General features: G+C 44.6%; 1 protein-coding gene across 2 annotated transcripts; it reads right to left on the bottom strand.

Annotated features, from left to right (window-relative positions):
• Positions 1-10875: 10875 nt before the first annotated feature.
• On the bottom strand, positions 10876-20057 carry NRAS (NRAS proto-oncogene, GTPase). Of its 2 annotated transcripts, XM_005294927.4 has the most exons (6): positions 19919-20057; positions 19492-19618; positions 17073-17251; positions 16488-16647; positions 14719-14842; positions 10876-13922 (listed from the first exon to the last, which is right to left on the bottom strand). In XM_005294927.4, the coding sequence occupies exons 2-5, from the start codon at positions 19600-19602 to the stop codon at positions 14723-14725; spliced, it is 570 nt and encodes a 189-aa protein (XP_005294984.1). In that variant the 5' UTR covers positions 19603-19618; positions 19919-20057; the 3' UTR covers positions 10876-13922; positions 14719-14722. The 2 variants fall into 2 exon arrangements, with proteins under 2 accessions (XP_005294984.1, XP_023964046.1); XM_024108278.3 differs by lacking the exon at positions 19919-20057 and having other exon boundaries at positions 19492-19877.
• Positions 20058-20322: the final 265 nt, after the last annotated feature.

Below are 20322 nucleotides of genomic sequence, written 5' to 3'. Positions count from 1 at the left end.
TTGTGATTGTGTAACAGAGAAGAAAACAGACTGACCAGTTCTCCCACGAGAAGACCTTCTTTATTATTTGCATGACTGTAACCCCTAGAGACATCAGCTGAGTTCAGGAGCCCATCGTGCTACACACTGTGCATACACATAGTGGCACTGCCCCAAGGAGCTTACAATCTAAACAGCTGGATGGTCTAAAGAAGTATTATCCACATTTTGCAGATGGGGAACTGAGACAGAGAGAAGAAATTATTTATCCAAGGTCACACAGGAAGCCTATAGTAGAAGTGTTGAGTCCAGTCCAGCACCTTCACAAATAATTTCCAAGTCACTCAAAGCACCTTTCAGAAACATTGTTCATTCAAGTTCTGTGGGTGTCACTGCTTCTCATGTTAATGCTCAGCTGGGTTATAATCAAGATACTCTCAGTGGTTCTCGGACTATATCACTGATTTTTACACTCTCCAGTTATCTTCCCTGATGGTACATTGGGACCTGCCCTTTGCCAAAGACTCTTGGCAAATGAGGTGCTTTACTTGCCTGCAAATGAGCGTGCAGCTGGCAATCAGGAGAATGGTGGGATGGTCCATCTCATGTTATGATTATTTATTTGTATTACCTTAGCACCTGGGGGCCCTCATCATGACCCAGACCCCATTGTCAATCAAGAGAGATTTCTGTGCCCTCTCCTCAGGCCTGGGCTTTATGATCTTGGTCTAAGACACTGTCAGATATAGAAGACTGCTGACTAGAGCCAGGGCTTGCACCGCTTCCTTCTAGCCCTGCTCCTTTGATTAACCTTTATAAATAATAAAATCTGAGACTTGGTTCTAGGAACCCAGACCCTACATCACTGTCTGGATGATTCTTTTATTTAAATCCTATAAAACCACTGTCTCCTGCACATTATTACTCTATAAAGGCTACATTTGCTTATAATCTTTTTGGGTTGGATGTCAAGGTCAGAGGATTCACATCAGAAACCAAGAATGACTTTGAAGGCTAAAATTTCTTCTTTTTCCAATGATCTCTCGATCCTCTCACTGTTTTAAACTGAAAAGTCAGTTCAGCTGAGCTCCACTGATAGGGTCTGTGACATTGTGCAGTCTATATGGTTTGATAAAAACATGATAATAAGTGAATATAATGTAACTGGGATATGCTTCATGCAAAAGGTCTCTTGTAAGGTATCATTACAAAGCTTATAATCTACTGAGTGTGATCATCCTATTTGTATAAATGTACCACTCTTGTATCTAAAACTAGAAATATAAAATATAACTCTGAGGGCCTATTGTAATTATGCAAAGTGTGGGCCATTAATGGTGGTTTGGAATCTTGATGACTCCCATTAACAAGGACCATTGTCTGCAGATGGCTGTGTTTTACCTGTGAGTCTTCCTGTATGTGTGTGTGCTGGCAAGTGAGTAATGAAGTCTTGCAGTGACATGTGATCATGCAGTGGGAGCTGCGGCAGGGGCTGCTCCCGAGTCCTGCTGCCCAGGTGGGGAGAACAGCCACCGCCTGGCCCCGCGGGCCACCCCGCTACTCTCCCTCCACGTACCGCCCGACTGAGTCCTGCCTGCGCTCGGGGGCAAGCCGGACTCTCACTCACCCTGGCCCCACGCTGCCCCTGCGCCTCCAGGGCCTCCCTCCAGCGCTTGTGGAGGGAGGAGGAATGGCGTGCTTGGGAAAGAGGCAGGGATTTGGGGAGGGAGCCAATGGGGGAAAGAGGGGGCAGGGGGGACACAAGCCCTTCCGGGCTCCGGAGCCTTTGCTTGTTTGTCCCGTGTCCCGACCTAACATTGGTTGGGACACGGGACAAACAAGCAAATATCGGGACAGTCCCAATAAAATCGGGACGTCTGGTCACCCTAACCAGGGGAAAGAATTGTGCCCAGGCCTGGAAGGTGTCCAGTCTGAGAAAAAACTTACTGAAGCATCTCTGAGGGTGAGATTATCTGTATTCAGTTTGATTAGACATAGATTTGCGCATTTTATTTTATTTTGCTTGGTGACTTACTTTGTTCTGTCTCTTACTACTTGGAACCACTTAAATCCTACTGTCTGTATTTAATAAAATCACTTTTTACTTAGTAATTAACTCAGAGTATGTATTAATATCTGGGGGAGCAAACAACTATGCATCTCTCTCTATCAGTGTTATAGAGGGCAAACAATTTATGAGTTTACCCTGCATAAGCTTTATACAGGGTAAAACGGATTTATTTGGGTTTAGACCCCATTGGGAGTTGGGCATCTGAGTGCTAAAGACAAGCACACTTCTGTGAGCTGTTTTCAGGTAAACCTGCAGCTTTGGGGCAAGTGATTCAGACCCTGGGTCTGTGTTGGAACAGACGGGAGTGTCTGGCTCAGCAAGACAGGGTGTTGGAGTCCTGAGCTGGCAGGGAAAATAGGAACGGGGTAGTCTTGGCACATTGGTTGGCAGCTCCCAAGGGGGTTTCTGTGATCCAACCCATCACAGGGTCATCTGCAGAAACATTAGTAGGGATGTGTTATGTGATACAATAATCAGAATTAAATCTTCATGAAGTTGAAACACTGAACATGAATGCGTGATCTTTCCACTTTTGTCCAGTTGTGACCTTTTTCAGCCTTTGGTCTGCATCACTGGTGAGCCATTTACACTCACCATTGAGCAGCCTGACCAGGCACAGGTCTCAGAAACCCAGCACTAAATTCCTACTAGTCTTGCTTGCTCCCGGCCGCTCTTCAGCACAGGCCTCCTTACAAGAGAGGAGGCTGAAACATTGTCCGACAGTAGGGCAGATCTAAGCGTGTAGCGACATCCTTCTCCCCAGTCTTGCTGTCTGTAGGTGCACCTGTTGCCCGATGAGGTGTCCAAATCCGGACCCTTGGCTGACAGTTTTGCCAGGCAAGCCAAAAGGCAGCCTCAGTTGTCAGAGAAATATTACATTTCCATTAATTTCATAGACACACCCTGGCTTGTGAATGATGTGATGAAATTCACGCAGTAGGTCCTCACCAGCACACTGGGCCAGTTATTAGCACTAATTCCCAGAAAGAGTTCCTCTCAGCCATTCGCTATTCATTGACCAGATTCCTCCAATACGGGCTGAGCCTGTTCAGTTAAATGGCCTTGCATCCCACCCTGCAACATAAGCCACTTAGATCCCAGGAGGAGGTCAGTAACAGTCAGAGGGACAGACCAGAGTCCTGCCAGAGTAAAGATTTCCCTATAGCACCAGAAATAAAATGCTGTTCTACGGTAAACTTCACCTAAACATTCCACATGGCTCTCTCAGCGTCTTATCAGCTTCATTTACACTAACAGCAATCCCTGATGCTTCACTGTTGTGTCATCTCTGTTCAGATTGCAGTCCTCAGCTCCAAATTTTACAACAATAGTTTCCCCCATCGGGAGCTGGGACTTGCTGTGTGATTGTCACATACTCCAGATTCTGTTGTGCCTGTTTGGAGGGTGAGGAAAATAAGTACAAGTGATAGGCCTCATCCGACCTACTTATTTTGGGGGATATCAAATAACCATGCAGCTAAACTCGACTTTGGGTGACCTTGAAGGCTACAGGGCTGGCTGGAGTTAGCAGCAAAAACTGGCAGAAGTCCATTGCTCAGAAAGAACTGGAAACCAGCACACTCCTTACATGCAGCGGCCACCACCTGACAGGCGGGATTTCAGTCTGGTGCGAAGCAAAGGCCTGCACCAGAAGGCAGCATGGGACTTAATCCCACTTGAAAGAGGCAGCTTCCTCCATCCATGTCTTCACAGCCCACCTTGACTTTAACACTCTGCTAAGGTATAGCTCTCTCAGGAATTGCGGTGAACAGTAAGTGTATGGAGGGAGAGCAGTAGACTCCAATCCTCCCACAAAGCTCACAAATGTGATTCCTAAAGATGGAAAAATAAATGTTTTAAGATAGTCTTCTTCTGCATGACCAGAGAGGTTTGGGGTGCATTTAGATGGGGAGCTCCTCAGAGTGGCTGTACAGAGCTGAGAACTGTCAACATTTAAATAATGGTCTAAGTTTCTTTGAAAATTGACCACCACACCAGCACTCTGGCAGCAGTGACAAATATGGCATAAAAACCTAATCAGGCAGAGTGGTTTTAGTGATTCATGCTACTTGGTTTCACGCATAGAGTTCATATGCGTAGACATTGAAGTTACAAAAATTCAAATTGGAATGGAGGTAATTTTTTTTTAAAACAGCAAAGATTCTCAATTCCCCATCAGTTGGACTCTTTAAAACAAGGTTGAATGACTTCCTAAAAGATACTCTAGTTCAATCACAAGTTATTGGGCTTGATGGCGTCACTTATGTAGGAGGGAAAATGAATTCTCTTCACTGCCAGATTCACTGGGTGAAACTCTTTGCCCTGCAATATACAAGAGTCAAACTACATCACAATGGTTCCTTTCTAACATTAAAATCTATTAATCCGGATTGTTTAACATCAGTGTTCTTTTTATTCACTATCATTTCAAATTGTGAAGCATTCTGTGACTACAAACTCCATACTGTTGTTCCTTTTTAACATTTAAGGAACAGTCTAGATTCTGTCCACCACCGAATTGCAGCAACATGATGGCAAAGAGAAACATACACGTGGTCTAATGGTCCTAAAAGAGCACTTGCAACCCACTGGATGCAGAAAACCTGATGTCATAGAATTTATTAACTCAAAGAACAATTGCAAAAGCTATTATAGAACAAGAATTTAAGATGGAATTTTCCCCAGTACAACTGATTTTGCATCAGGGACACTGATCAGCAGAGAATGAACAGGAGGTATGCAAATATTTTTTCACACTTGTAGGAAGTGTCCTGTTTCAGGATAGTGGCCACCAAGAATAGTATTGGTCCCTTGTAGCAGTTTCAGTCCCCCGTATAGCTCACAGATGTATGTGTGTGGCTACTGCTGATGCTGAGAGACAGTGATGACAATTTGAGGAATTGTTCAAGAAATCTACAATTCTTGCAGAGAAAGGATGGCCAGCATTGTCCAGTGAGCATGCTGCAGTAAAGGGTGGGTACCCTTCCCCAGTTAATGATCCCCAACACATATAAATAACCAAAGATTTCACAGGTTTATTCTTTTAAAAAATAATTTTATAAGCAAAATAACTGACTTTAAATTTAAATCAATGAGAGTCTATTGAAAACGGAACATAAAGTAGCCCTTTGATCCAGGATACAGACTCCCGACAGTTCCCATCTATCCCACAGATTGCACATTACCATTTTCATCTGGGTTTGGCAGTCCAAAGGCATGTGGAGTGTCATGTGAATACAACTGAAACACCAAAGAGCCCAGAAATTACTTGAAACCAAATCTACCCTTTGTAAATACCTGAATTCTATTACAAACAACAGTAGAATGAACAGTGAGAATAATACATATTGAACTTTCTTAAACATTAGCAGAGGGGGGATGTTAAAGCAATATTGTGCTAGTCACCACTTTGCTATCTGGTTAAAGGGATACAAGGGGAGTCAGGATATAAAAATCATGTATTTTAAAAAATATCTTTCCTCTGTTACCATCATTTGAGATTATTAACCAATGATTACCTTTAAAAAATAATCTCATTTTCTTGGTCTCATTTATGCTGCTTGTGTCTTTGTTTCTCTCAGCTGAGACAGTGAAAGTAGCATTGCGAGTTTCACTTCCAGGCTACTGTGCACTAACAGACAGTGGACGTTCACATTGGAAGACCTCTCTAAACTGAATAAAGCAATGAAGAGTCCAGTGGCACCTTATAGATTAACAGACATATTGTAGCATAAGCTTTCGTGGGTGAATACCCACTTTGTCAGACACATGTGACATCAGACAAAGTGGGTATTCACCCACGAAAGCTTATGCTCCAATATGTTTGTTAGTCTATAAGGTGTCACAGGACTCTTTGTTGCTTTTTACAGATCCAGACTAACACGGCTACCCCTCTGATACTCTCTAAACTGACTAACTTAAAAAAAAAATTACATTAAAATATTGTTTGTATTTGGATTTGTGGCCCCCTCGCTTCCCAACTAGCCTTAAAAAATTCCTGGGTTTGAGTCCCACCCCCACTACACAGAACTCCTACAAGTGGCCGACGACACACTGACGGAGATTTGGCCACAGCTATGTATATGCAATGTAAAATATGTTTTAAAAATAATAAATCAGGTTTTGTAGCTTGAAAAATCCCAGCAGACAAAAGCATTAACCAGCAAGATGAGTGCTGTGCTGGTTTCACGCTATATGCTTAGATTTTCCCCATTTAGCTCTCTCCCAAATCAACTCAAAACCAGTAAACACATTACACTCTGTAATGGATGTTGTGCATGGAGGATACAGCAACCTTATTCTTAATGGGTGTTAGAATCAGTCAACTAGCTTGCAGTACCAGAAAGGATTTATGGAGAACAATCAGAACAGCAAACATACAGCTCAGCCATGAAACACTTGGAAGGTAAATATGTTTGCTGCGAGTTTTATTGAGATCACCCCATGGGGTAGCAACATATGCAAAGGAGGAGGGAGAAGAGAAAGAAGAAGAAATGAGAGTGTATAAGGATGAGTCCAGTTTCATCATGACCACACACCTGGTTTAGATTTGACGTTTGTAGTAACAGAGCTATGGTGTCAGTGCTGATGCTAAGAGGAGTGAACCGCTAGAAAGCCCTTAGATAGATCAGACTTATCCTGGCAGGAGATCACCACTGAGCAATATGGAGTATGAGAGCCCATGTACAATGGGCCCGATTCAAAGCCCAGTGAAATCAATGAGAGTCTTTCCATGGACTTTTCTGGGCTTTGGATCAGGACCTAGGAAATGACCTGATGTGACCCAGACAACAGAACCAAGGAGAACAAACAAAACAGAAGAGCAAGGAGAAGAGAAGAAGCCTTCAACCAACAGAGGGACATAGCTCAAAGGCCTGCTCTCATGCTGCAGAGGCAATGGTACAGAATGCAATACTAGGTAAGAGCTCAGCACACAGATGAACTAGCTCCCAAGTGAGTTTGGGCTTGCACTTGACCATCTCATCTACAGTCTCTCCAATTTGCCTGCCCCAGACTTTTGCCCAAACATGCATTTCCCTGATCAAGCCTGTCACTCTAAGTCTCTGGACTGGGACAGAATGAGCCTCCTACAGCAGGTTACCCTGAGTGAACGAGGGAGGGATGTGCTCAGTTTGGCTTATGGCGCTCAGCTGAATAATAGATTAAGGCAGACATTCCTGAGGTGAGAAAAGCACCTGTCACAACACCACTTCAGGTGTTATAACACACAGGGAAGAGGGCTCTTGAGATCTTATGTACTCTGGTGTGGTGTGCCTGAGACCTGAGTGCACTGGGGGCTGTTAGAGTTAATGGCCTTTCTATGAAGGTGATTACAGTTAAATATAGCTAGGAGGCAAAGTACAGTCAGTTGCCTCACACTGGTCTTAGCCACAGTTTTTGAACCACTTTAACAATACTGGTTTAGGAATACATAGAGTTAATATGTGCAACCCCTACTGTGGATGCAGTTATACTGGAGCTTGTTATCGAATTTTAGAATCATCGATTAGAAGGAACCACAAGGGTCATCTAGTCTAGCCCCCTGCCAAGACGCAGGATTTGTTGGGTCTAAACCATCCAAGACAGATGGCTATCCAGCCTCTCTTTGAATACCTCCAGCGAAGGAGCTTCCACGACCTCCCTCGCCAGTCTGTTCCCCTGTCCTACTGTTATTACAATTAAGAAGTTTTTCCCTGAGATTTAATCTAAATTTGCTATGCTGTAGTTTGAACCCATTACCTCTTGTCATGCCTTCTGGGTAGCAAGAGAGAACAACTTTTCTCCATCTTTTTTTATGGCAGCCTTTCAAGTATTTGAAGAGCGCTATCATGTCCCCCCTTTATCTCCTCTTTTCCAAACTAAACATACCCAGTTCCTTCAGCCTTTGGTCATATGGCTTGCAATTCATCCTTTTGATCATCTTTGTCACTCACCTCTGGATCCTTTCCAGTTTCTCTACATCCTTTCTATACATTGTTGACCAAAACTAGACACACTACTCCAGCTGAGGCCTCACCAGCGCCAAGTAGAGCAGTACTATCACCTCCCGTGACTTGGATTCCTCTGTTAATACAACCTAAAACAGCATTTGCTTTTTTTGCAACGGCATCCTACTGCTGACTCATGTTGAGGTTGTGATCCACCACAACTCCCAGGTCCTTCTCCGCAGTGCTACTGCCAAGCCAGTTATCCCCCATTCTGTATTTGTGCATTTGCTTTTTCTTCTATAAATGTAGTACCTTACATTTATCTGTTGAATTTCATTTTGTTGTTTATAGCCTAGTTCTCCAATTTATCAAGATCCCTCTGAATTTTAGCTCTATCCTCCAAAGTGTTGGCAAATCCCCCCCCTCGTTGTGTCATCTACAAATGTGATCAGTATGCTCTTTATTCCTATATCCAGGTCTGTAATAAAGACGTTCCACTTTACTCTGTGCGGATTAGGCCTCAACTGGAGTACTGTGTCCAATTCTGGGTGCCACATTTCAGGAAAGATGTGGACAAATTGGAGAAAGTTCAGAGAAGAACAAAAAAATTTATTAAAGGTCTAGAAAACATGACCTATGAGGGAAGATTGAAAAAATTGGGTTTGTTTAGTCTGGAGAAGAGAAGACCGAGAGGGGACATTATAACAGTTTTCAAGTACATAAAAGGTTGTTACGAGGAGGAGGTAGAAAAATTGTTCTCCATAACCTCTGAGGGTAGGACAAGAAGCAGTTGGTTTAAATTGCAGCAAGGGGGGTTTAGGATGGACATTAGGAAAATCTTCCTGTCATGTAGTTAAGTGCTGGAATAAATTGCCTAGGGAGGCTGTGGAACCTTCCGTCGTTGGAGATTTTTAAGAACCGGTTACACAAACACCTGTCAGGGATGGTCTAGATCAGTGGTTCTCAACCTATTTACCATTGTGGGCTGCATCCACTATTACTTATATGGCCCTGAGGATGTCACATGGACCACAGCTCTGTGCTGATTGGGCCGCAGATTGAGAAGCACTGGTCTAGATAATACTTAGTCCTGCCTTGAGTGCAGGGGACTGGACTAAATGACCTCTCGAGGTCCCTTCCAGGTCTAGGATTCTATGTTAATCACCACCGGATCCAGACCAGATCCCTGTGAAACCCCACTTGAGACCTTGCTCCAATTACTAGTTACTCTTTCTTTGCAGTTATCAGTACAGCTTATTCCTGTTCACATACACCAGCACACTGGGATATTTGTGGCCACACTAGAGGATTGAACTGCTTTAACTATAGCTGTTTCTAAACTCATATGATACAAAGACTGTGAAGGTCAACCCTTGGGAGAGTCCTACAGAACCTCCCACTGAATCCCCTGTCCAAGGATGCTAGAGTAAAATCCACATTACACGACCCTTGTCCAGTCTCATTAACTTTACGATTTGGTATTTCCCAACAGGAAGGGTTCTACTTAAGGGGGCTATAGAAAAAGTAGATCGAGTTTGCAAGCTCAAACATTAACTCCAGAGCTTCCCAGAAGCTGGAGTCATAGTTAGTGTGTTTTTAAAAACAAATAGCATGTGTTACACTGTTTTAACAGGGAGAACGCATCTCAGATGCACTTTCAGCTAGTTAACATGCTGCAGACCCAGCCAAATAGGATATTTAATCTTCATATGGTTGAACTCATGACCTTTAAACATCAAATACCAGCTGTAAAGGAACAAGATTTCTTAATACTTTCCTGTGAGTGTGCTCTGACAGCACACTTTCTAAAGAGATCCCTTAAACACTGCACTCGTCCCTTTTCCCACACAGTCTGGCAGAAGAAAATAGTTCACATTTCCAGGTAATCTACAAAATTTGCACAGACCTGGCTAAAAGAATCTTAGCGGCCAGAGACACCTGCCTCTCCTGCACAGGGCATCCCCACGATCTTTCCAGGTGGGCTCTTACTTTCAATAACCTGAGCAGATGCAAGACACAAGACCCAAAGTCCTCACAATAGGACCACCTCAGAACACAATCATGGTTGCTTAGAGAAAGCAGACAACACATTATGTCAGACTCACAATTCTCGTGTCCCCCTGCCGACCCCGGACACATAACCAACCACCAGCACAAGGTTTTAGGAGTGTTTTTGCAAATCAAGAACTACATCTTGTCACATAAGAAAATGTACACATTTCCAGTTACTGACAGACAAGACAGTAAACGTTTTACTATCAAGGGTTTTCTTGGACCTGTCCCAGTAAGGAGGGACCTGTGACTTCAAACAGTGGGATCAAGAAATCACAAGACAAAAGGACCCCTAGTCAAGAATCCAACATGCAGATCTGAAGCAGCTCTCTCCATAATGCTGCCCTTCCCTGCGCACGTGTGCGTATCATTGGAAGCTAATGTTTTATTTTACTCTGAAATAAGGTATCAGTTTCACACCAGCTAAAAGCAAAGTTATTTTAGGAACTACACTTGATTATAATGTCATCAATGATTATTTGGGGGTATACAGTAATTAGAGTAGCATTCCCCTCTGCATTTGAGGAGGAGGAGCAGGCATGTAGCTGATTATGGAAGAATCATTAAAGGGCTAACTTTATCTCTCAACATTTTCTAATTGGAGGAGGAAATCTCAAAGTAAAATCTATGATCCTGCTATCAGCAAGCTGAAACAAAACCCTCACCAGCCGCTATCTGTGTGGGGTCCATGTTAGGGCTCTGAGCTCCCTCTGTCAGTTATACACCAACTGCTCTTCCTAGAGCCAACACACTATCAGGTTGGATGGGATTTGGAACCACACTTTGCTTTGGAATCAACAATGGACTGCATGGCAAAGGCAGGGATACTCCCTACAGCTCTAGACCTAGCTTTTCCACTGTCAACCAGATCTTTACCTTCAGACGGGTTTTTGAGAAGGTGTCTGACTTTAATAAGCCCTGACCAACACTTTGTATAGGCTTCTGTCAGGCCTTTGATTCAATGCCTCAAGTAAGCGTGTGGGATCTGATGAAGTGATTTATCATCCCTAGGAAGATAGTGTCATTGACAGAAGAGCTCTATAACGGAAAGGAAAGCTGCATTTGAGTCAATGGCAGATACACAGCTTGGTTTCCTAGCTCCACAGGAGTTTGGCAAGGCTGCGTTCAGTCATGATTGTTGTTCCGTTTCGGCACTATTGGTTGATGGATAAGCTTGAGGCGGCAGCTGTGGGTGACGTTGAGCTGAACACCACTGCGCTCCGAGATCTTGAATACGGAGATGACATTGTCTTGTTGGCTCAGTCTGGTGCATCTACAGCTGATGGCTGATCTGGTCAGGCGAGAAGTAGCAGGCATTGGTCTGGTTATTAATCCAGATAAAATTAGGTCCCTGGCCATTACCATCAAGCAACCTCCAGCTCCAGATTACAACCAGTTTACTATTAATTTGTTTGGATGAGATACTGAAAAGATGGGAGCTGTCAGATAATTGGGCAGCGTCACAGACAGTGCTGGAGGATGCTTGAAAGATGTGGACACTTGTACAGCAGAACGTGACGCCACATTTCAGGCCCTTCAGTGGCCGCTGTGAGGATATCATAACGTCGAGCTTGCTACAAAGCTGTGGATCCATAGAACCATGGTTATATCAACTCTGTTGTACGGAAGTGAAACATGGGTGCTGAGGAAGGCTGAAGAACATAGGCATGACATTTTCAATAGTCATCGTCTTCATTGGCTGTTCCGTATCAAATAGCAGAACAAGATCAGAAACAAAGACATTTGAAGCTGAACCCAGCAACCACGTCCTTCAGCACTGTTTTTTTTCCAGCAGTTTTCTTGATATGGACATATTATTAGTATGAAAAAACAACTAATTCTGAAGCACATTTACTAAGGAATGCTGCTAGATGGCCAGTGATCATGTGGGTGCCCAAAATTTTAATGGTGTGATAAAATTGCCAGTGATAGACCTAAACTGAACATCCAGCCAGACCACCTTAAGGTCCTATCCAGAGATTGTTCCAGGAGGCACTTGATCTGCAAGGAGGTCATGTCCCTTTGGGATTTACCACGATGATGATGATGATGATGACTGGTTTTGAAATATGCTACTTTAGCTCATCTGGTCACAGAGTCCAATTCCAATGGTACGTTGGCTAGTGAAGGACCCAACATACCAGAGTGTTGTATAACTGGGAGAGTATTACAAGAGTGCCCTTACTTGTAAGGCCTAGTTCATGCCAACTAGCAAATGGTATCTTGCTCCAGGAAGAATCTCCATGATTTGTGCAAGGATTCGGTCATACTCTGCTGGGGGTAGAACAAGCACCAAAATCCCATCAGCAAACCAAGAAAACTTCTCTATGCTGATCACTGAATTTCCTTCCTCATTCTGCCAACCCCTGCCACAGATGATTCTGAAGTCAGACATAATCAGAAGCCAGATCAGTATTCTGTGCTATATTTTATCGCTAGCTTCTCCCCCACTTTTGGAGGGACTGCATGCACTGCAGTTTGGAGCAAACACTACACACTGCAAGCCAGTCAGAAATCCAAGACTCCTTCCCCATTGAGAATGTCCTCCAGCTACTCTTCTCAGAGATTCATTTGACAGAGGCTTTATTTGAAGTTTGGTGATGTGGCAAATCATTTTAAAATAGAATTGCAAGTTCTAGACAAATCTGAACAATTAATAGTCACCCAAACCAGTAAAATTCACTGGTGTGGTTACCTGTCAAGTAGCAGATCACATATATTTCCAACCAACATTAACAAGAGCAGCTGATTAGTTTGGTCCTACCTGGAGATGAAGGAAGCCCTGGCACAGTGACAAAGCTAGAGGGAATGTACGTGAGTCTACCCACTAAAACAGAACAGAAAACAGATCCATCGCCTTGTGCTCCTTAGACATGGAGAACTCCTCCCACATGTCTACTGGAGCTTCCAGCCGGGAATTTTCTCTAGATGAAGAGGCAGAGTCCAGTCATGCAAATAAACTGACCATGTGCATTTCTCAAAGACATGATAATTTACAAGTGCACCAGCTCTCAAGGGAACCTGAATCCTTGGTAATTCCTTCAGTCTGACAATGGGGAAAAGCTCTAAAGCTCCTTTGCAAGCAGGCACTTAATTAACAAAGATCTCTCCTTTTTATTACAGAAAGATAGAGGATCGGAGTAAACGGCATGACACAATGGTGTGCTGTGAGTAGGCTGTGTGGGGCACACAGAGGGCAGATACCAATCTGGAACAGGTAGCAGAGTATTAAGAAACAGTGGCAAAGCCATTTCTGACATTATCTGCCAGTCAGTGATTAGTGACATTTCTCAGTTAGCCCTGCAGGTCTTAATAATAATATAATATATGGAGATATACCTATCTCAGAGAACTGGAAGGGACCCTGAAAGGTCATCGAGTCCAGCCCCCTGCCTTCACTAGCAGGACCAATTGCTGATTTTTGCCCCAGATCCCTAAGTGGCCCCCACAAGGATTGGGCTCACAACCCTGGGTTTGGCAGGCCAATGCTCAAACCACTGAGCTATCCCTCCCTGCCTGAGCTATTCCTCCCCAGGTCTTAATCTGATACAAAGGAAACAAACATCACTTCTAGCATCTACTCTAGAGGTAAAAATGTTGTCATCTTTTTCACAGTATTTGGTGTTTAAAGTTCGCTTTTCTTGTGATCAGTTTTCTGTTTGAACCTACCCAGGAAAAAAAAGAAAAAAGAAATCCCAAGTGCATCAACAGATGGGGCTTTCTCTGCTCAGTTAGCCGAGCAAGGAGGTAGCTGTTCAGAGATGTTCTCTTCAGATGGAGCACAGAAAAGGACTTTATACTGCTTGGCTGGCACCAGGGTATCATCGTGAGATGCTTTACAGTGGCATCAAGACTTGTCCTCCAGCTACATCTGAACCAGGTATTCTTGGTGGCTAAAAGGGAAAAGCATCTTTGATTAGCTTTTATACTATTTCATGATGGACATGTGATATGACAGGGTGTCTGTGTAACGAGTACTGGGGTAACCTACCCACTTTATTCAGCAGGGCAATGCTTTTGGAACAGCTGTTGGGAAGAATCTAACCCTCCATCACAGCATTCTTCATTTGTTTGAATTACTGCAGTTTTGTTTGAGCTGCCCAAGAATGGCCCATGGTTCTCCCTCTGTTGCCTGTGAAGATGCAATTACAAACCCCCCGCTTCCCCCCAGAGCCGTGCTTCCCATGTTAGCTGTACAGAAGCAGGTCACAAGCAAAAGCTAATTTTAGAGCTGTGAAGATCATGGGTGGCGTTGGTGTGAGAATAAGGAAATATGAAGTATGTGCTGGGCTTCTCTGGATTAAACCAGTGTTTCCCAAAGGACAGAGGCAGCTGGCAAGGGGGGGACACAAAGACCGGAGTTGCCATTACATGCATCCGACGATGCTCCAATACATCTGTTAGTCTCAAAGGTGCCACAGGACTCTCTGTTGCTTTTTACAGATCCAGACTAACACGGCTACCCCTCTGGTACATGAACAGACTATTCACTTTCAAACTTTGCTCCTAATTGATGAAACAAACTTCAGAGAAGTAACTGGTTCTAGGTCTGGTTAAATCTATGGGACATCAACCAACAGGTTCTACAATACAGCAAAGGCTGTGGCAACTGGTCCATTATAATCTACTTTTGCCAAGATTTATAGATGCATTCATATGAGTTAAATGAAAGATTTAATCTCAGCTTACCTCATCACATCACAATGCATGACAATCCCATACAGCCTTGATTCCCATCTTCACTACTGTTGAGCTTTTTCATCCGGTATTGGCGGATCTCTCTCACCAATGTGTAAAAGGCATCTTCGACACCCTGAATGCAAAGAGTCCTGGTCAGGTATTCTCTTCCCCATGTGCTTGGGCATCACTTTGCACTCCATCCATCATTTTACTATTCCGCCAAAGTATTCTTTGACATATTTACTCAAAATGCATTCCTCTCTCCAGGGCAGCTCCTAGCCAACCGGGAGCCAGGAGCATCAGGGGCCAACTTATCCCACAATTCACTGCAGCAGGGAACCAATACTATACGCCCACATTTCCCACAATTACATTCTTGACTTTGATAATTTTACCTCTGAGGAAACAATAAACAAGCAGCCGCCTTCTAACGATGGAGGCAATGGCTGATTGTAGCTATAGGAGGAGGTAAGTTTCTGAAGCTTATGTCCTCAGTAGGAAATGGGGTTATTTCTTGGCAAATTGCCTCCCTGTTCAAGTTTCATTTTCAGACTATTTCTTAGCAATTTATTGCCCCTTTCCAGATTCATTCTGAAAAGCGATGTGGATAGAGCAATGACTTGGGGGAGCCTACTGAACAGAGGGCGATAAGTGGAGAATGCTCTCTATATAAACACACAAGCTCTGAGGACATGTCACGGACTTAGCTTCAACACTGGCCTTAATTAGAAGCCAAGGGAAACTTGGCAGTTTGGGACAAAATCTCATAAGAACAGCATTTGCTCTTACTACAAACTACTCCAGAAGAGAGGGATGGCTGAACTCTCATCTGGTTGGTAAGGACTTGGCATTTTTAGAATTCAGCTACTGAGGCCATCAATGTGAACCTGAGGAGTCACTGAGGTGTTGATATCGTCCAGAGCAAAAGAAATTAAATAAAGACAGAAAATATCATATTGCCTCTATATAAATCAATGGTACGCCCACATCTTGAGTAGTGCATGCAGATGTGGTCCCCCAGCTCAAAAAAGTTATATTGGAATTGGAAAAGGTTCAGAAAAGGGCAACAAAAATTATTAGGGGTACGGAAGAGTTGCCATATGAGGAGATTAATAAGATGGACTTTTCAGCTTGGAAGAGAGATGACTAAGGGGGGATAGGATAAAGGTCTATAAAATCATGACTGGTGTGGAGAAAGTAAATAAGGAAGTGTTATTTACTCCTTCTTGTAACAAAAGAGCTAGGGTCACCCAATGAAATTAATATGCAACAGGTTTAAAACAAACAAAAGGAAGTGTTTTTTTTCACACAACATACAGTCAACCTGTGGAACTCCTTGCCAGAGGATGTTGTGAAGGCCAAGACTATAACAGGGTTCAAAAAAGAACTAGATAAGGATAGGTCCATCAATGGTTATTAGCCAGGATGGACAGGAATGGTGTCCCTAACCTCTGTATGCCAGAAGCTGTGAATGGGCAACAGGGGCTGGATCACTGGGACAATTACCTGTTCTGTTCACTCCCTCTGGGGCACCTGGCATTGGCCACTGTTGGAAGACAGGATACTGGGCTAGATGGACCTTTGGTCTGACCCAGTATGTCCCTTCTTATGTTCTTAAAGTTCTACTCTGCATGTTCCGGTTGAACTCAAAGGTAAAAACGGGAAAGTGATTTACACATCTCCATCTCCACCCCCTGGCCATCAGTACCACACAGAATCCAGGCTACTACCATATTTATAGCACCAAGGAGAGAAATGGAAGAATGGAAGCTCGTCACCTGTCTTGTTTTGGCTGACGTCTCAATGAAGGGGATCCCATAGCTCTTAGCTAGTTCTTGAGCCTGTTTTGTATCCACTGTCCTTGTGGGCAAGTCACACTTGTTTCCCACTAGCACCATTGGCACATCATCTGAATCTTTCACTCTCTTAATCTGCTCTCTGGAGAAAGAATACATTAAAAACCAGTTTTTCTTGTACAAAAACTGAGTTTTAAACCAACATCTTATTACAAACCAGATGTGTTCCCCCTTTGCTACTATTTCAGGTATCTTGTCCTGTATGCTATGCCACTGAAATACCATCTAATCTTCAACACGCTATCTTGGTGGCTGTTCCATTCTCCATTTGTGGACAATTTATGTACCACTCTAAAACATTGAGTCCGATTTTAAAAGGCATTTTGAAACCCAGTATGGAATTTTTCCAGCATTTATTATTTGAAGATCATTGATTGTCTTGCAAGTTTGGTCTCCACTAATTTCAGTGGTGAATAATGTTCAATGCCAGTTGAAGATTGCGCCACTCCAGCCTTCCCCCTCCAAAATAAAACTAGGAAAAACTTCCTCCCGAAGAGCAGAACGTACCTGTAGAGATTGATATCAGCAAATGATTTGCTGTTATTGATGGCAAAGACACAAAGGAAGCCTTCACCAGTTCTCATGTACTGGTCTCGCATAGCACTGTACTCCTCCTGCCCTGCAGTATCCAGAATGTCTAGCAAACAGGTCTCACCATCAATAACTACCTGTTTCCGATATGAATCCTGAGGGAGATACAAAGACAACTTTGAAAACAAAGACAAGACTTAGTGCTGCTGCTGCAATCCCTTACTTCAGACTCTATTAGTGAGTGTCTCAAAGGCACCTCCTAGTCTAAAGCCTAAAACTGGCCACAGTTCCATGTCTTGCCCCACTTTCTCTTGAACTCTAACTGAGGAAGCATTTCAAGTGCAGGGTATATTGCTAGTGACCTTAACACAGCATGGACTTTTGTGACAAAAAGGCCTTTCACCTCTGGAAAGGCAAAATACTGGCTTCTACTGCACTGTTGCTGTAGGGGGAGGAGGAACCTCTGCTGTGATTCATTGAGTATATCTACAGGAAGTTATAAAACTATGTATCAGCAAAGGAAACCCGAATATCTCACAAAATAGCCCCCATGATGTACCTCTGTACCATGCATCAAGGAGAATATGCCCCCAGATACAGTGGACTCTATAATCCCCAAACAGAATCCCAGAAAGAAGAAGCTAATATTGAGCATGACTCAGAAGAGGTTTCTCCAGTTTATGTCCTTTTTAGAAGAAGCAAGAGTCCAACATTTGGAGGTTGCTTTAAATACTTACATCTATTTTTATTTTTTATGCATGTCTCACCTATAAAAACAAATAATTCAGTGCTATTTACCTCATAAAACATTACTCAAATGATACAACTAATGATAATTTTACTGCATTAACTATAGGATCACCCTGGCCAGACCAGCACCAAATAAAGCCCCATTAAGTCATCGACAGCCTGTCCTGGGAACCAAATCAAACCAGTCGTGTAGGACACAGGAATGTGCTTCCCCCGGATTTATGACCCTACTCATAGTTACTTTTATTAGTTGTACCACTGTAGCAACTAGGAGATTTAGTCATGGACCAAGATGCCATTGTGTTAGGGGCCGTACAAACACAGAACAAAAAGCAGCAGCCATGTTAGTCTGTATCCGCAAAAAGAAATTTGGTAGTTCTCCTGTTCTTTTTACAGAACAAAAAGGTGGTCTCTTCCCCCACAGAACTTACTCAACGGACAGAGCAATGGAGAGGATGCCCCCCCTCTTTCAGCAAAATAGTAATGATGAAAATACATGTAGTGATTGATTACATATACAAGCAAATAAAGGATACATGAATATGGGATCAAGTATCAGGGGGTAGCCGTGTTAGTCTGTATCTACAAAAACAACAAGGAGTTTGGTGGCACCTTAAAGACTAACAGATTTATTTGGGCATAAGCTTTCGTGAGTAAAAACCTCACTTCTTCGGATGCATCCGAAGAAGTGAGGTTTTTACTCACGAAAGCTTATGCCCAAATAAATCTGTTAGTCTTTAAGGTGCCACCAGACTCCTTGTTGTTTTTATGAATATGGGATGAAATGCACACAGGTGCCTACCTGTACTGCAGTGCACTTAATAGTTGTGTCTCAAAATAGTCCTTCAAAAGAGGCTCAAACTACAACCACTGATACTTGAACCACTTATACAGACAACACTCATTGTTTGCCTCATGATGGATATATTAGTTTCCCAAATAGTTTCATAATCAGAGAGCACTCTCCCTTGTCCTTGTCATCTCCTCCAGTTGTCCCACAGAGAGGGAAATCTACGCTGTAAAGCATCATGTACAGAAACAAATAAGCTGTACATTAAGGTACATGCAACTGACCTGCTTCAGCTCAAATGGCCATAGTCTGGTTTACCCGGAGTAGTGGACATTCAAAATAAACTTTTTGTAGATCTGAACATGAAGACCAATAAAAACGGTGAATTTCTCAACTTGGAAGTCCAGCATGCTGTCAGCACTTAGCTGGGTTGTACAATGTGGCATTGCCTGGGAAGCCCAAGTAATAAATCTGTGTGTATGTTACAGTGGAGAAGGGTGAGTGAAACCTGTTGCACAGAAGTGCATTACAGCCTACGTCAGCCTCACCTGGAGAGCTCGGCGAGGGATTGCTAACCTGCTGCACTAGTTTACAGGAACTACAAATGCGTTTGAACTTTGTTAGTTATTTCTGAGCCATGCCACTTCCCTGAATGGGTTCAGAAGCTGCGGTGCAAACACAGCCCAACTGCAAAAAGTGACCGAACGTCAAATCAGCCAGAAGAATAAATACGTCTGTTTCAGGAGCATTGTACAGACCAAGCTTTGCCTTCATACGCCCAGCCTGCCACGCCCAGCCTCCCAACCCTCACTGCCCCAGCGGGCGGGCGAGCGAGCGCCTGCAGCAGGGACTCACCTCTATGGTCGGATCGTACTCGTCCACGAAGTGGTTCTGGATGAGCTGAATGGTCAGGGCGCTTTTGCCAACGCCACCAGCTCCCACCACCACCAGCTTGTACTCTGTCATCGCCCTGCCCGGGAACCTGCGGTCACAGCACACACGTCAGTGGGGCGAAGGCCCCGGACCCGCTCCCCCCGAGACACGGGGCGGCGGGGGAGAGCCGGGCCTCGGACCCGCACCCCAGGGGGCCGGGGCAAAGGCCAGCCCTGCCCCCTCCCCCAGACACGGGCGGGGCCTTGGCCCCAGTTTGGACGGAGCCCTGCGGGGCCCCGAACCCCCCAACACAGGCTCGGGATGCCGGTCCCACGCGGTCCGGACCAGTGACAGCCCCGGGCCCAGCCAGTCCGGGGCGGGGCGGGGCACGGCCCAGGGAGCCGCTCACCTTGCGGCCCGACAGGCTCCGCGGGGCCCGAGAAAGCGGAACACCCCTGCGAAGTGGGTCCGTCCTTCCGGCTCCCAACCCTGACGTCATCAGGCGGGGCCGGAAGGGCAGCACGCCGCTCGGCGCCCCATGGCCCAGGCGCAGCGGAAGTTGTAGAGCCCCTGGCGGCGAGGCCCGGCCGGCCCAGGGGGGCGGGGCTCCCGGCTGAGGAGCGTTGCAGGGCCTGGCGCGAGTCATGGGCCGGCGCAGGCCGCGCCCGCCCCGGGGGCTGCTCCCGGCCGAGGGCGGCGCTGCCATGCACTGGGCAGTTCTATTGCCGCCGCCCTGAGCCTGAGGGGTGTGCAGGCGGGGACTGCATCAGAAAGCAACGGCGTTAAACTGCCCCACTTAATGTGAACGCCCTG

This window comes from Chrysemys picta, chromosome 4, assembly GCF_011386835.1.
Source record: "Chrysemys picta bellii isolate R12L10 chromosome 4, ASM1138683v2, whole genome shotgun sequence".
NCBI lineage: Eukaryota > Metazoa > Chordata > Testudines > Emydidae > Chrysemys > Chrysemys picta.
This window is presented reverse-complemented; position numbering and strand designations above follow the sequence as displayed.

Excerpts from the sequence above, each read along its gene's own strand:
- NRAS (XM_005294927.4), bottom strand. The coding sequence starts at position 19,602 with ATGACAGAGTACAAGCTGGTGGTGGTGGGAGCTGGTGGCGTTGGCAAA. Across the intron at positions 17,252-19,491 it reads AGTACGATCCGACCATAGAG|GATTCATATCGGAAACAGGT; the intron begins GTGAGTCCCTGC and ends TATCTCCCTCAG. Across the intron at positions 14,843-16,487 it reads CGTCAGCCAAAACAAGACAG|GGTGTCGAAGATGCCTTTTA; the intron begins GTGACGAGCTTC and ends CTTTGCATTCAG.